Below are 14,112 nucleotides of genomic sequence, written 5' to 3' on the forward strand. Positions count from 1 at the left end.
AATACAGAACTGAGTTTCTCAGATACATTATGAAAAAGAAAATGTCAACTTTTACTTCTTCATTTCAAAGAACCGAGTGCAGAATGTGTAATCTCTCACTCTCCACACAGATTCTGCTTCAGTGTGGACCCTTAAATGACTCACAAATCAGAAAAATCTAATTTAAGTATGGTTTGACTAATTTCACTAGTGATCATCACAAATCTTTCAAACTCACATCTGTTGAACATTATGTATGTGTTGTCCAAATCTTGATTGTGTGTTTTCAGTTAAATACCTTAAAACATGTCAGCATTTTAACTAAGAAGACAAGTAAATACCCTAAGGGAAGCATTCTTATCAGATAATTGTGCACTGTTTACACACAAAACTTGCTGGAATGATGTTTATCATTTGGGTTCTTGTAATTTCCATTCCTGTAACACAGCCCCATCTTGAGAAATTACTCTTCTGCATTTATCTTACAGAAGACAAGGATTCTAGCTTAACTAGAAATGTAGATGGCCTCCCCGTACTACCTTGGTTTTTTCCCCCCAGATCATTTGGGCACTCTGTTATTTGTTGGTGTGGTGACAGGAGAGACAATAATCCCCAGGCTTTTGTTCTGAGAAGACCTAAGGCTGGCTGAGGCCAACGTGAGTATTTTCCTGACCATTTCCTTTTCTCTAGCTATTATTTACTGGAATGTGTTCAGACCTTCTCTTATATTGAAATGTTAAGCCATGAGGTACAAAAGCAAGCTAAGCTGAGGCTTGAGCCTATCTTGCTCCATCTTTGCACACCAGCTCACTAGAGTACTACACTGCAGTGCAGGGCCAACCAGCTACCAATGCTCCTCATCTCTTTAACCCCTTCAGGGATGGGCTAATGGTCTTCCCACTTGTTTGAAGGTGTACTTTTATCAGTGAAAACTCCTTAAGTGTATTATGTATTTCATATACCAAAAACTAGAATTTTTTAAAGATGAGATTATTTTTAATTGAAGTCCTAAATATTTTCTTTCTAGACTCTCAACAGTTTGTTATTTTTCCATACCCTATTCTGGAAATTTCTGTTCTAGGGTTCATTTCGAATATTTCTGTGTCCTGGCTTAAATACCATTTTAATCTCTCCATTATCATGCCCTATTATTCTAACTATGTTCAGTTTCCAGATTTATTAAATTTTAGGAAGTAGTATGTAATAATTTGAGAGCCCTTGTAAATATATCTATCCTCTCTTGAACATATGCCATTTTAAAGGTAAAGGTTTCAAAAACATATGTTAAGAGGCCTTGATAATAATGCAACTAAATCTGACACTTTGAAGAAAAAATTATTTTTATAGACATAAAACATCTTATTACCATTTTTCCAGAAATTTAGTTTCCAGATTTGCCTTCTAACTCTTCTGAATTATATCTCTAATGACTGTCCCCTTCCTCTACTTATTGTACTTCCAAATGTATCTTTTACCTCATCTCCAATATAAGAACTCCTCCTTCCTAAATCACAAGGCTTTTCTGAAGATTAATAAGTACTGGCTGTGAATCAGAAATGTTATAGGCTCTAGCAAGAATCATTAAGAGAAATTCTCATTACTAAATCTTTCAAACATTAAATAGAATACTATTCATTATTTAGACTTCAACTCTTATGAATATATTAAAATGTAAGACATTCGACTGCATTCTCTTGAGCTACTTCTGACGGTACCTATTATTTTCCAAAGCAATGTTTTATTTATAATCATGAGGGTTAAATATTTGTGGCACACTGTACGGTATAAAACAGTTCTTTATATTTTGTAAGCAATGGGGGAGAAAGCGCTTATTTAAGTATAGATCAGTAGACATCTTCTTGGAATCCTAGACTACAGAGAGCAGTCTTGCATGGTTCAGAAGAAAAAAAAAATCAATTTGTCTGAGACATCCTAAATTGATGTGCTTTTGAGAAACAAGATCAATTACTACATAAAAGTATGGATATTACCTGACAGCATTTTAGATTTAAATTCCATCCACGTTTCAGACAAACCCACAACCTCATCCTAAAAATGGACAGTGGACCTTAATGAATCATTCAATACACATCCCTCAAACCAGCGGTAATATTTATTCGAATCTATAACGACAGCTTAGATAATTTTATACCTCCCTTCAGGATTTTGACACTTTCAGACGTTTTTTCAGCAGAAGAACGTGGCAGATACCCCCTTGACCAAGTGATCAAAGTGAACATCAGTATGAATGAGTCCTAGCGACATCCTGTGCCTCCTGACAAGATACAGTGAGGAAGGTGCACCACCACTTCTGTGGAATTCTTGCCCAAACTACTGACACATCACCTGACACGTCTACAACAGAAAGAAGCGTGAAAGTAACCCAGATTGTGAGAGACTCTACCAAATTACTAGTCAAGAAGGACAAGAGATGACTTGAGGAGACAAGACAAATGCAAGACGTCATACTGGATTGGCTTCTGCCAGAAAAGCCACTTTACTGTAACAACTGGAAAATTCTGAGTACAACCCCTCGATGAGTAAAGAGTACTATACCAATGTTAATTTCCTAGTTTAAACACTGGGTACAGTCACGTACAATGCTAGCATTCGGAGAAGCTGGGTCCTGGCATGATACTTCGCGACCTATATGTAAGTCTGAAATGATTTCAAAATAGTTTTAAAATTTTACCTATGTGATCTCTATTTTACAGGTGAGAAGATTGTAATTTATTGCGTTTTAGAGCATTGCTCAAAATAATGAGGAACTTGCCAGTATAAGCCAGGGTTTCTGCTTACTGATCTTTCCACTATATAAAGCTTTCCACTATATAAAGCACCCAATAGTTTTAGAAGACTCTGTCCTACTGGGTTTTTTGGGGTTTTTTGTTTGTTTTGTTTTGCTTTTTTGGCCACGCTGCACGGCATGCGGGATCCCAGTTCCCCCTGCAGTGGAAGGGTGGAGTCTTAAAACACTGGACCGCCAGAGAAGTCCCCTGTCCTAGTTTCTAAGAAGATAATCCCACCTTTTTTTTTTTTGTCTCTGATATGGAGACTGAATAAAAGGATCATGAAATCACAGAGGTTTTCCAGGTATCCTCATGAAAGCGTTTGTTCACAGACCCATGAATTAGTGCCTCTGGTTTACCCACCTCCACAGCTGTAGATCAGCTGCAGGACTGACCGTTCTCCATTGCCATCTGGTTACCTGCTTGGCTTAGCAACCAGACTGAATGTTATGAAAGAGGAGAGTTTATTTTTTTAAACTCTTTTATCTAGCACAGTCCCTAACACAGAGTAGGTATTTAATAAGGACTTGAAGAAGAGAAGGAAGGGGAAGAAAGAAAACACAGGATAGGCTGCACAGCATGCGAAAGATTTTAAGCGCATTTATACAAACGACTGTTTCTCTCCAGTGATCACAATCATTATGACAGATAATCAATGTAAATCAGACAAAATAATTAGGATGAAATTTCTCCCACTCTAGTACTTAACTATGTACGCTTAAACCAGCAAAGGCTCAGTGACTGTCCTGCTCATCTAATTCTGTCATTTATCTTGGTGACTTACAGACACCGCTGCAGATTCTGTGACTCCGTATCAATGAGCACAGCATAGAAAGCTGACCAAAATATTATAGTGCACTTACTATAGAGAGGCCCCGTATCATCCTTTTAGTTGGTATCTTGTCTTTGCACTTAAAAACTCAACATAAATACAATGTAAAAACACAACGGGTATAGACTGAGTTTAATTTTTCTTTTATGATTTTTGCTTCTACCATCACCAAATGGGTAACAAGTGTGTATAAACACACACATTAAAGAAGACAGCATTTTTAAACGATTTTGGTCAACACAGACAAACAATCAGAAAATAGAGCCAATCTAGGCTATCTAGTTTGACTATAATTAGGTTTATAACCGTAAGTCCCTATCCTCCAACTTTTAGTTGTATAGTAGCACATGTAAAGTACTTGGTAGCTAACTACAACCTTCCTTTCTAACCTAAGATAACTTTGAAGAGAAAATAAGCTATATTAAACTGAATTAATGGTAGGTGTCTGCATTTTAGTGGCAAAGCCTGATATATTTTATTTTCATTATGGTTTTGAAAGAACATACAAAGACTTGGGGTTGTTGATTTTATGTGGAGAAAATGCATTTACCACTTGATAGTTATACCGGAGTTTTATAAGAGCTAAAATTAGCTGCAAAAAATATTTCTAGGAGTCTGAACTTATTTGCATCCCACAGAGCTTATCCATGTCCAAATTCCTTTTGAAGCCACCAGGAGTTCCACATTTCTACCGGCAAAGTAACAAGAAGATAAAAACAAGGGTGTTCACAATTCACTCTGGTTATAAAAATGTTATGAAAATGGGTTTCCTATGCATACACAAGGAGAACAAACTATTTGCTTTCCTCTAAGACTGGAACCAATTTCAGGTAATCTACATATTTAAGAGGATGCTTTTGCTGTTTTTTTCCCCCCGAAATCTATAAAATGTAAATTTTACCATGATATAAACGCTCTTCCCTAAGTACTTAATATTGGGGATTATTTTCTTTTTGTGTATCTAATATGAATTAGCCCCGCTAAGGAATCTCATTTGTAACCCAATTCTTTTAATGCAACCTCCTTTCAAGATGAAAATTTCTTTTCTGGAACACTGAACAAAGCTTTGGTGATCAGGAGACAGAGAATCTCTCGGCGAGAGATATGGCTGAGGTGCAATTAAATGCATCAAAGATGCTCACCAACACTTTCAAGCCAGGCGAAATTGAGAGCAGAGTGAATTCTATACTGCATTCCTGTCTTTGATTTCGACTAGCGCAATAGGCATAAATTCTCCCTGAATGAGGAGGGAAGAACGGGGAGTAGCAGGAAAGGCAAGAGTGATGTTAACAGCTAGAGAAGCAGACTGTGGAAGAGGAAGGAAACACACATTTCAGTGCAAGTGATGTCCTGGAGCACAGCAAACGGCTGGCAGCCCATTATGGGGAGCAGAAATGAAAAACACTTAACACCTGGAACTGAGGCTGGGTGGTTTTGTAGACAAAATTTTTTGTCAGACGGTTAGGGGACATTAAGTGAGAAATGCCAAGGTGAGGAAAAGACTGGACTACAAAAGTACAGTGTGATGCAATCAGATGGCTGGAAACTGCTATTTCCTATGCACTTCGAGAGCCAGGTCAGGGTGATACAAAGTCACAGGGAGAAAAGGATGGCCTCTCCACTTCACTGCCCCTGTAGAGGGACAAGAAAACAGGTACGGCAGCAACTAAGAAATACTTTTAAGGAAAGGTGCACTATTATTCTTTAAAACAGAGCTCCATACAGCACGGTGACGCTAGTTAAATATATCATACTGCACATTTGAGAAAGCTGCTAGGAGAGTGGATCTTAAAAGTTCTCAACACAAGAAAAAAATTGGTAACTATGTAGTGACAGATGTAAATGAAGACTTATCGTGGTCATCATTTCTCAATTTACACAAATATCAAATCATTGTGTTGTACACCTGAAAATAATATGTCAATTATACCTCAAACCAAAAAAAGAGCTCCATCGGAGTAATGACTAATGACACCTTCCTTATGTCAACACACTGAGACTCGGCAGTTTTTCAACTCCTATTACAAGAAAACGATGGGATGCTAATGATAAAGCTCAGATCCTAACCAAGACCAGAGGTCTGTGCCCTGGAGGCCTCTTGGTGAGGGTTCTAGAAGCACTCCTGGCCCTTTCCAACAGACTGTTCTACTTTGGTCTTGAGTTATCACGTTAAACAAACTCGGTAAATTGGCTAAAATAAGGTCATAAGCTATCTTGGGACCTCTCTATCCTCAATGTCTAAAACACCAAATTTTATTTAAGTGTAGAATAATTTAACTGAACTTGTTGGGCATCAGCCATTAATATGGTCTCCAAATTTGAAGGCTAAAAAAAACCCGTTTAGACATGATTTCTCTGACATTTAAGTCCTTGTGTTTAAGGACTGAATCATTTACCCACTAACCATATTTTTGCCATAGTCTTATCCCATACAAATATAAAGACAAGCTGTATTTCCATTCACATCCAACACAGACCGCTCCTCTAATAAACTGCATTAAGTTTAAAATAATGTCTACTTTCATCTGAAGGATCACAAATATAACACTGGACACAACACAATAGATTATTCACAACCCAGTTAATTTATAATTAAAAGGTCGTGAAATAAATATCATGATGTCTAGATTAACGTATGTTCCAAATATTTTTATCTCATTATTTCTCAGTAAAAACACTAATTACAGACATCATTATTCCCATTTTAAAGATGAGGAAGCTACAGTTTAGTAATAGGCCACTTAACCAAAATCATGCAACTAGTAGGAAATGCCTGAGTCAGCAATAAAACTGAAGTCAATTTGACGCACACTGTATGTACCCATTATGTGATTAAATAAAGCCATCAAGTTTACCAAGGTCATCATTTATATTCTCCAAATTACCCAAATAGCTATGTTTTTTCAGGAAGACTCAGAGTGTAGCCATCTAACCAGCATAGTTTATGCATCTGTGAAAAGTAAGGATTAGGTTCCTTCTTTTCTTCCCTTGCTTATCTGCTTATCCATTCTTCCACTCTTCATCTAGAATTTTCTGTTCTCTCAGTCCTGTAAAAACTTCTGGTCATAGCCATTACCTCCCTCAAGGTAAAAAAAGGAAGATATATCTATTGTACATACCCAAGTGATCAAAACTGGACTGAAGTCAAAATTATTCCTATAACTCTGCCTATTCAGACCACCAACCTAAAAAAGACTCATCATCTCAAACAACCTAAAGGATTCACGTTCCCAGCCACCTTTTCTCAAGCGAATGTAAATCTCTCCTTTTAAAGCCTTTCATCAGTCTGCTCTATAAATTCTGTTTCCATCTCACATTATTTTATTGCCCCTTTTCTGTACTTTAATCAATTCAGAGTTTTTTAAAACCTATTTCCATCCTGGGCTTCCCTGGTGGCACAGTGGTTGGGAGTCCGCCTGCCGATGCAGGGGACACGGGTTTGTGCCCCGGTCCAGGAAGATCCCACATGCCGCGGAGCGGCTGGGCCCATGAGCCATGGCCGCTGAGCCTGTGCGTCCGGAGCCTGTGCTCTGCAACAGGAGAGGCCACAACAGTGAGAGGCCCACGTACGGGGAAAAAAAAAAAAAACCTATTTCCATCCATGTAAAATCCTTCACATTTTACTGTGAAGGACAGTATTGAACTCCTCATATACAGCATTCAAGAGATAAGCACAAACTTGTTTCCTGCCACATAAAATCTGCTAAACGATTGTCTCTGATTAATTGAAAAGGAGGCACAGAATATGTGCTACCTAATCAAGGAACCACACAACTTCTCTTAGAAAAATAACAACAGCACATAGCCCAGTACCTTCACGTGCATTTGGAATTTAAGTAACCTAGAGACATGCATTCATAACTTTAAACTGACTTACAGGGATTATTTCGATATAAGCATTTTAAATTGTTATGGTGAAGGGTACAAAATTTAAAATAAGGGTTTTTTTAAAATTTTAAATTACACTGATTTCAAAATGTCAACCTCACCCAAGCAACTCCATTTAAAACCAAATTAATGGAAGTATTTTAGTCGTGTTTAGAAAATTGGACACTTGTACAAAAAATCGTGATTTCACCTAATAACTACAGATCCTTATGAAGTAGTTGAATTATTATAGACCTGTCCACTGAAAAAAGTTTGATAAATTTCTCAAATTTTCATTAAAAATGAATGAAATTCTGAGCTAGATTCTTAGTCACTAACATTGCATAAGGTTACTGCTTTCACTTGATTTACAAGAGAACGAGAGATGGAGAGATTTAATACATGTAAAGTATAAATGGCGGTGCTACTGATAACAGTAGAATGGCTATGAAAAGAAATATATACATGCACCAAAAAAACAATTGTGTACATCCTTTCTTAGGGCAGAAAAATGCTACGACCAGGCTAAAAGAATTCCTAATCCACACCCCCAGAAAACTTTAATGTATTCAAATCCTTTTGTTTACAACACAGTATCAGAATTTGTACAAGATAGAGGCTTTCAAAGGAAAACAAGCATATATATAATAAAGATCACCTTGACTTATGTAGATACCTATCAAGAAAAATCGATTTTTCACCCTTACCTAAGGTCTATTCAAATGAAACGATGACCCACGGAATAAATCGCAAAGATTCTTCCTCAACCGTTCACAGTTGAAAATATACTCAGGGAAAAATTCCTCAGTTTGTTGTGCTTCACTTTATCAGGAATAGATGCATAAAACTGACAGTGAAAAGCATACATGCAGATGTACACATGTCTCGCCAACACACTCCACTTAGAAACCCTCCACCAGTGCGCAGAACCAAGTTGAAAACGCTCAGGAAATCTTCAGAGACATGAAAATAATCAAACCTGCAACAGACTAGAAAGTGGGAACACAGTACCAGGATGGTCGGGGAAAAGGCCACGCCCCCTGAAGCACCCTTCAGTTCAAAAGGAAGCCCAGATACACAACCAGAAAGAAGCTGTGAAAAAAAAAATCTCCATCTGGCTACCAATTGGCCGCCAAATAAATACACCCCAAACTGCCCACTGTTGGTCTAATATCACTTCTCATGGACTTCTGTTCACATTCATTTTTAACCAAAATGTAATTTTAAAAAGCAAATTTTAAAAATCCATTAAAACAAGACTACCACTAAGAAATGTAGGTTTGAACTGCTCGTGATTTAGAAGCAATAGGCACAGTAATTACACTTCGCAATTTTTAACTGCAAGTATCAGAAAAGGATATATAAGCATAAGTTAGTATGAGCATTATTCAACTAGGAACCCCCAGAAAGAAGCTCAAAAAGCAACTGGCTGGAAGAACCCACTACTCTTCATTTATCAGTGAATATTCTTGCTCTCATCTTGGAAATGACAGCTTTACTAACATGCCACAATCATGGTGAACTAGGCATCTGTAGGATCCTCACCTGTTCCTAGGAATAAAGCATCACTCCCTAAATTGTGCCTACACGGGATGAATAACACCTGGATTACGGTTTCAGTGTTGCTCATGAATGCCAAAAACCTCGCAATAGTTCGTGTTTTCCACCCCCAAAGCAAAAATTAGCAGTTCTCCATTCAACCATACACATTCACAACAATCATTTGTGACTTCGAAAGGCCAAACGCCCTACCTTTCCTACATAGAGGGGGTCTGAACCCATGTACTCCTCCAGCACAAAGAACTGATTCCACACCCAGCTGCGCTTGGTCCGGGACCTCCCTGATTGGAAATAGGGCTTTGATCTGGACCTTGAGAGTTCTGCTTGACTCATCCCAGAAAAACACAGGAAAAGAGCTATTAGCTGCAGAAAATGGCAGAACTCCACTTTGCCCAACTTCATCTTTTTTTTTCTTTCTTTTTCCTGTGTAAGAAAAAAACCTTGACAAGAGAAAAGGCACAGTTCCAGTTGGCTTAGTAGCTCTTGCCTCCGGCAGGGTGTCAGCTGGGAGTCCAGAGATAATAATTTGTAGAGTGTCCGGTTGGGAGAGGTCACAACTGCTGAATAACCTTCGCCAAAGAATCGTGTAATAGGTACCTACCAGAACAAAGAGAAGAGCTGGTGTCAGAAACCGAAACACACAATAACACTTAATTTCCTTTCATTTACTGACTTACTCTTGATCTTCCCAATATATTATTTGTATCATCATTAAAATATGAATCATAAACATAGATATAAAATTGCACAAACTGTTGCCATATTCATAAATGACAAATACTGCTGATGCAGAATTATCCTGATTCTGTAACACAACCTTAACATTTCGTGGCTCTTCTAGTGCATCCTAATTTTGAGCATATGATTTAATACAAATGGAGCAACACATCAGTTAAAAAATCATTTTAATGCTGGCGGTTATTTTTCTTTTCTATTATAGTCAGTTTCATTCGCTGGTATTAGAATATGAAAGCCAAGCAGCTCAGAGCAGTGGTTTAACCAAATGGAAAGGACAGATGCTGGCTTAAACCTCTTCTGTGAAACCGTAAAGAGAAATAAAGAGGTATGAGGTGCTTCAAAACCGGTTGATTGATTCTGAGTCACAGAACACCAGCTGTTTTGACGTGTTCTGATTTGATTGTGATCAGCTGAAAAGCTCAGTGGTTTCCAATTTCTACCCTTCAAACTTATTGTCACGTGTGCTGTGTAGCATGTTCCGTTATTCTATTGCACTGCAGTTATTTGCTACTTTACAAATATTCATTGAACCTCTTGCAGCATGGCTTGTACATAGTAGGGTCTTTCTCCATCAACATGGATGGGGTTGAATTATATTGATCATCAGAGGGCTGAGAAGACTCTATTCGTAAGCCTGATTCACAGTTCTATGCACCCAGGAGGTGCCTTAGCAGCAGCACAGAGAAAATCTTTTACCCTAAAGTCTAGTTATTTCAGTTACAGAATTCTGATTATGCAAGAGATATACAATCAGTTTACAAAACCAACTTCCCAATACACCCCAAAACACAGAGGAACGAAAATGTATGACAGTGTTCACTTAAATCACTGCACGTTGGTTTATGAATTCATTTGACAACCTATAAATAAATCAACAATGGGATAATTAAGGCGAAGGATTAACACTTTTTTTTTTGAGGAACAGGAGAAAAATCGTTTTAAGAATATGAAGCCACACGATAGCTCCTGACCATGCAGAAAATACACTATCTTTAGGCCAACTTTTCCATCCTTCTACCTTCTCTCCTGTAACAGCAATGTCTGCTACTCGTGAAATGATTTCTGACAGTCAAATTGCTTATGGAAAATGCCATATATAGTACAAGGTGAAATGTACTAAACGTGTTAAAATAGTCCACACAACTGGAAGAAACAGGTTGCATGTACTCTGAGTTCTATTCAAATGAACATATTCCTGTTAAAGATACCTCTGTAAAGCTGTGAAATTCCAAAGGACGTTCCAGAATAACCCACGTAAAGCTAACTGATGTGCTCTGAGAACCCCCAGAAAGGATAAACTATTACTGGAGCATATTAACTGCAGTCTGTGCACTGAACACCGTCTCCTAGAATCCAGATCTCCCCTCTGATGATCAAAAATGAATTTGGTCCATTTAGAAATCACTCTAGAAGGGCGAGTTGTTCTACCCTTAGAATTATAAGACGTAACTTGGGGTCATCGACTGATATTCCATTGGAGGCCCCTCAGTTAGGTTGGAAGTTCGTTGTAGGTTGGTCTTAGCTAACCCACCTAAGAGACAAGTTACCTGTCTCAGTTTACCTGTAGTTAAGTCAAGTAGATACTTAACCTAGGAAATGTGCACTGGTGTAGGGATTCGTCTGTGATGACTGGGAATCAGGACCAAGGTACTCGTGGTGAGTGGCCTTTAGTGGAAGCACAGGGATGGGCACAAACCAGGTTCCTGGGGATGGGTGGGTTAGGGTTGTGGTGACGGGACTGAGACCAGCACAAGACCCCTTCAGCCAAAGAACATTTCCAGTTTCACCACACTCCTTCCTCAAGAGACAATGAATTTTCTCATAAAAACAAGGCCATAAATGCTTTGGTCCCTAAGACAAAATGTTTTAAAATGTGCTATGCCCAAATGATGTTATTTAGCCTACTCTATGGATTAAGGGAACTTGATAACATTGTTTCAGTGTGAAAATGTACCCAACCTCTAAAAAACTAAATAGCAAATGAACTTTTGGGAATTCTCGATTTGGGGAGTTGTTGTAATTAAACACTGGTCAAGTCTGCGGGCATATGCCTCAGACAAAGATTCAAATTCTGAGACTGTCATGTCTTAGCTATGTGATCTGGGACAAGATTTTTAAATTCTGAGAAGTTCCAGAGATGAATCCTCAAGCCTCCCACTTATAAAATGAAAATGTTAATAATTTGATCTAATTCATAGGATTAAATAAGCAGATCATAAAAAGCTAAGGATGGCGCCTGGCACAACTAAAAGCACTATATATATATATATATATATATATATATATAATACTATATATATATATGGTGTTTTTTTTGGGGGGGGGCCGCACCCCGCAGCGTGCAGCATCTTGGTTCCCCGACCAGGGCTCAAACCTGTGCCACCTTCAGTGGAAGCGCAGAGTCTTAACCACTGGACCACCAGGGAAGTCTGTGACTTTTTAAGTTTGAAACTAGTTATGTTAAAATTAAAGTTAGTCTGTGAAGTGATGTTAGTTTTCAGTTTAATGTAATCTATAGTAAAATGTTTCAAAAAATTCTTAACACTGAATGAAAACATTCTTGATAGTTCTGGTCGGTGCCAGAGAACTAGGCAGATCGTAAAACAAAGCATCTAGATGGATACAAACAATGGCAACAAAAAACTTTCTTAAAACAAGAACGCAATATTTTCTTTCCCAAAGCCATGTCCTCTGTTATTATTATAAATCAAAGATTGGTATCAGTATTGGAGAAATCTATTTGAGTTCACTCAGGATGTTCACTGATAAGAAATATAATCTGGACTGGGAATAGGGTCACCAGACCCTCCATCATTTGCTGTAATGATCTTGGATCCCTCCGGGATTTTATGTTCCACATTTGCAAAATGTGGGAGCTCAACTATCTTATAAAGTTTTTTTGTTACAGGTCTTAATTATATAGAATTGCTTTTGTTGCCTTTTCTTTTTCAGTTGTGAAAAAGTACACATTGTTAATAATTAAAGGGTAGAGAGATTAAAGAAAGCCATAGGAACGTAAAAGAAGCATTTTGTGTATTTATGAAACTTAGCATGAATTTTAATGTGAGATGCTTTAAATTACTCTTCTTGCCTCCTGATTATTTCTCTTCCATACAAGATTGTGGAGTTACGGAACTAGCTAGAACATATAAAAGAACGGAGTGATAGAAAATGCAGGGGACACAGGTTCAAGCCCTGGTCGGGGAAGATCCCACATGCCGCGGAGCAACTAAGCCCGTGGGCCACAGCTACTGAGCCTGCGCTCTAGAGCCCATGAGCCACAACTACTGAGCCCACGTGCCACAACTACTGAAGCCCGTGCACCTAGAGCCCGTGCTCCGCAACAAGAGAAGCCCCCGCAATGAGAAGCCCGCTCACCGCAAGGAAGAGTAGGCCCCGCTCGCCGCAACTAGAGAAAAGCCCGCGCACAGCAACAAAGACCCAACACAGCCAAAAATAAAAATAAATAAAATAAATAAATAAATAAAAAGAAAGAACGAAAATGCCATGGGTTACTTGAGTCACTGAGATGATAATATCTGCGAAGGAAAGATGCCTGAGACTTCTGTACCTCCTTACTTAAATCAGGGCCTTCAAAAGCAGTTAGAATTAATATAAACCTTGATGAACAGGGATGTTTGCCCCATTTCTGGATCCTAGTATCTCGAACAGAAGTCGGCATTGTAACTGACATTCAGAAAATATTTACAGAATGTTTCTTTTCATTATAATCACCCTTTTTTTTAATATGAAAACTTAACCATATAATAAGTCAATATATAAACTCCTTGGTTACTCTACCATGTTTATAAGTCACAATCACTTTGAGAACAATTCCATTATATTCCTCTGCAGGATTTGAAGTATTTGCCAGGCTCTTGAGGCAAATTTCCTTTAACTTTCTTGGAGGTCTACAAGAGCGTACAAGGATACTTTAACTGGCTTTGTGTACACTGGAGGACGAAATTCTCTTTCCTGAGGCAGATAAATGCCTCTAGAATACCCTTCGTGCAGTGTGCTTGTAAAATCAGAAAATCATGCACGAACGAGTGTGGTCTGAGTAGGGAGTTTCATAAAACGCACATCAACATTTTTGGTAGCTACGAACTCTGCCAGGAATATACACCTGATAACAGCAGGGGGAAGCTGTGTGGTCAAGGGTCAGGTGCCCCCACATCCTTGCCTTGCTTTCCGGTCAGATCTAGTTTTCAAGGTAAAGGCCAGTACAGCAGTTCAACCCAGCTCATCCTGTCCAGGTTCGGATATCATGAAAGAAATGAAAGGCCCTGAAGCGTCATGAAAAACCTTCAGTTATTTGTGGTCATCAACAGAAATAATCAAGACTTG

The 14,112-nt window shown here is 38.3% G+C and overlaps 1 protein-coding gene across 3 annotated transcripts in view; it reads right to left on the reverse strand.

Annotated features, from left to right (window-relative positions):
- Positions 1 to 14,112, reverse strand: part of CDH7 (cadherin 7) — a 188,720-nt gene that overhangs the window by 101,243 nt on the left and 73,365 nt on the right. For all 3 annotated transcript variants that reach the window (XM_067698880.1, XM_067698881.1, XM_067698879.1), the window contains one exon: positions 9,220 to 9,624. In XM_067698880.1, coding sequence (XP_067554981.1) covers positions 9,220 to 9,429 — 210 coding nt within the window. In that variant the 5' untranslated portion in view covers positions 9,430 to 9,624. The remainder of the gene's footprint in view (positions 1 to 9,219; positions 9,625 to 14,112) is intronic.

The sequence above is a fragment of the Pseudorca crassidens genome, chromosome 12 (assembly GCF_039906515.1).
Source record: "Pseudorca crassidens isolate mPseCra1 chromosome 12, mPseCra1.hap1, whole genome shotgun sequence".
Taxonomy (NCBI): Eukaryota; Metazoa; Chordata; class Mammalia; order Artiodactyla; family Delphinidae; genus Pseudorca; species Pseudorca crassidens.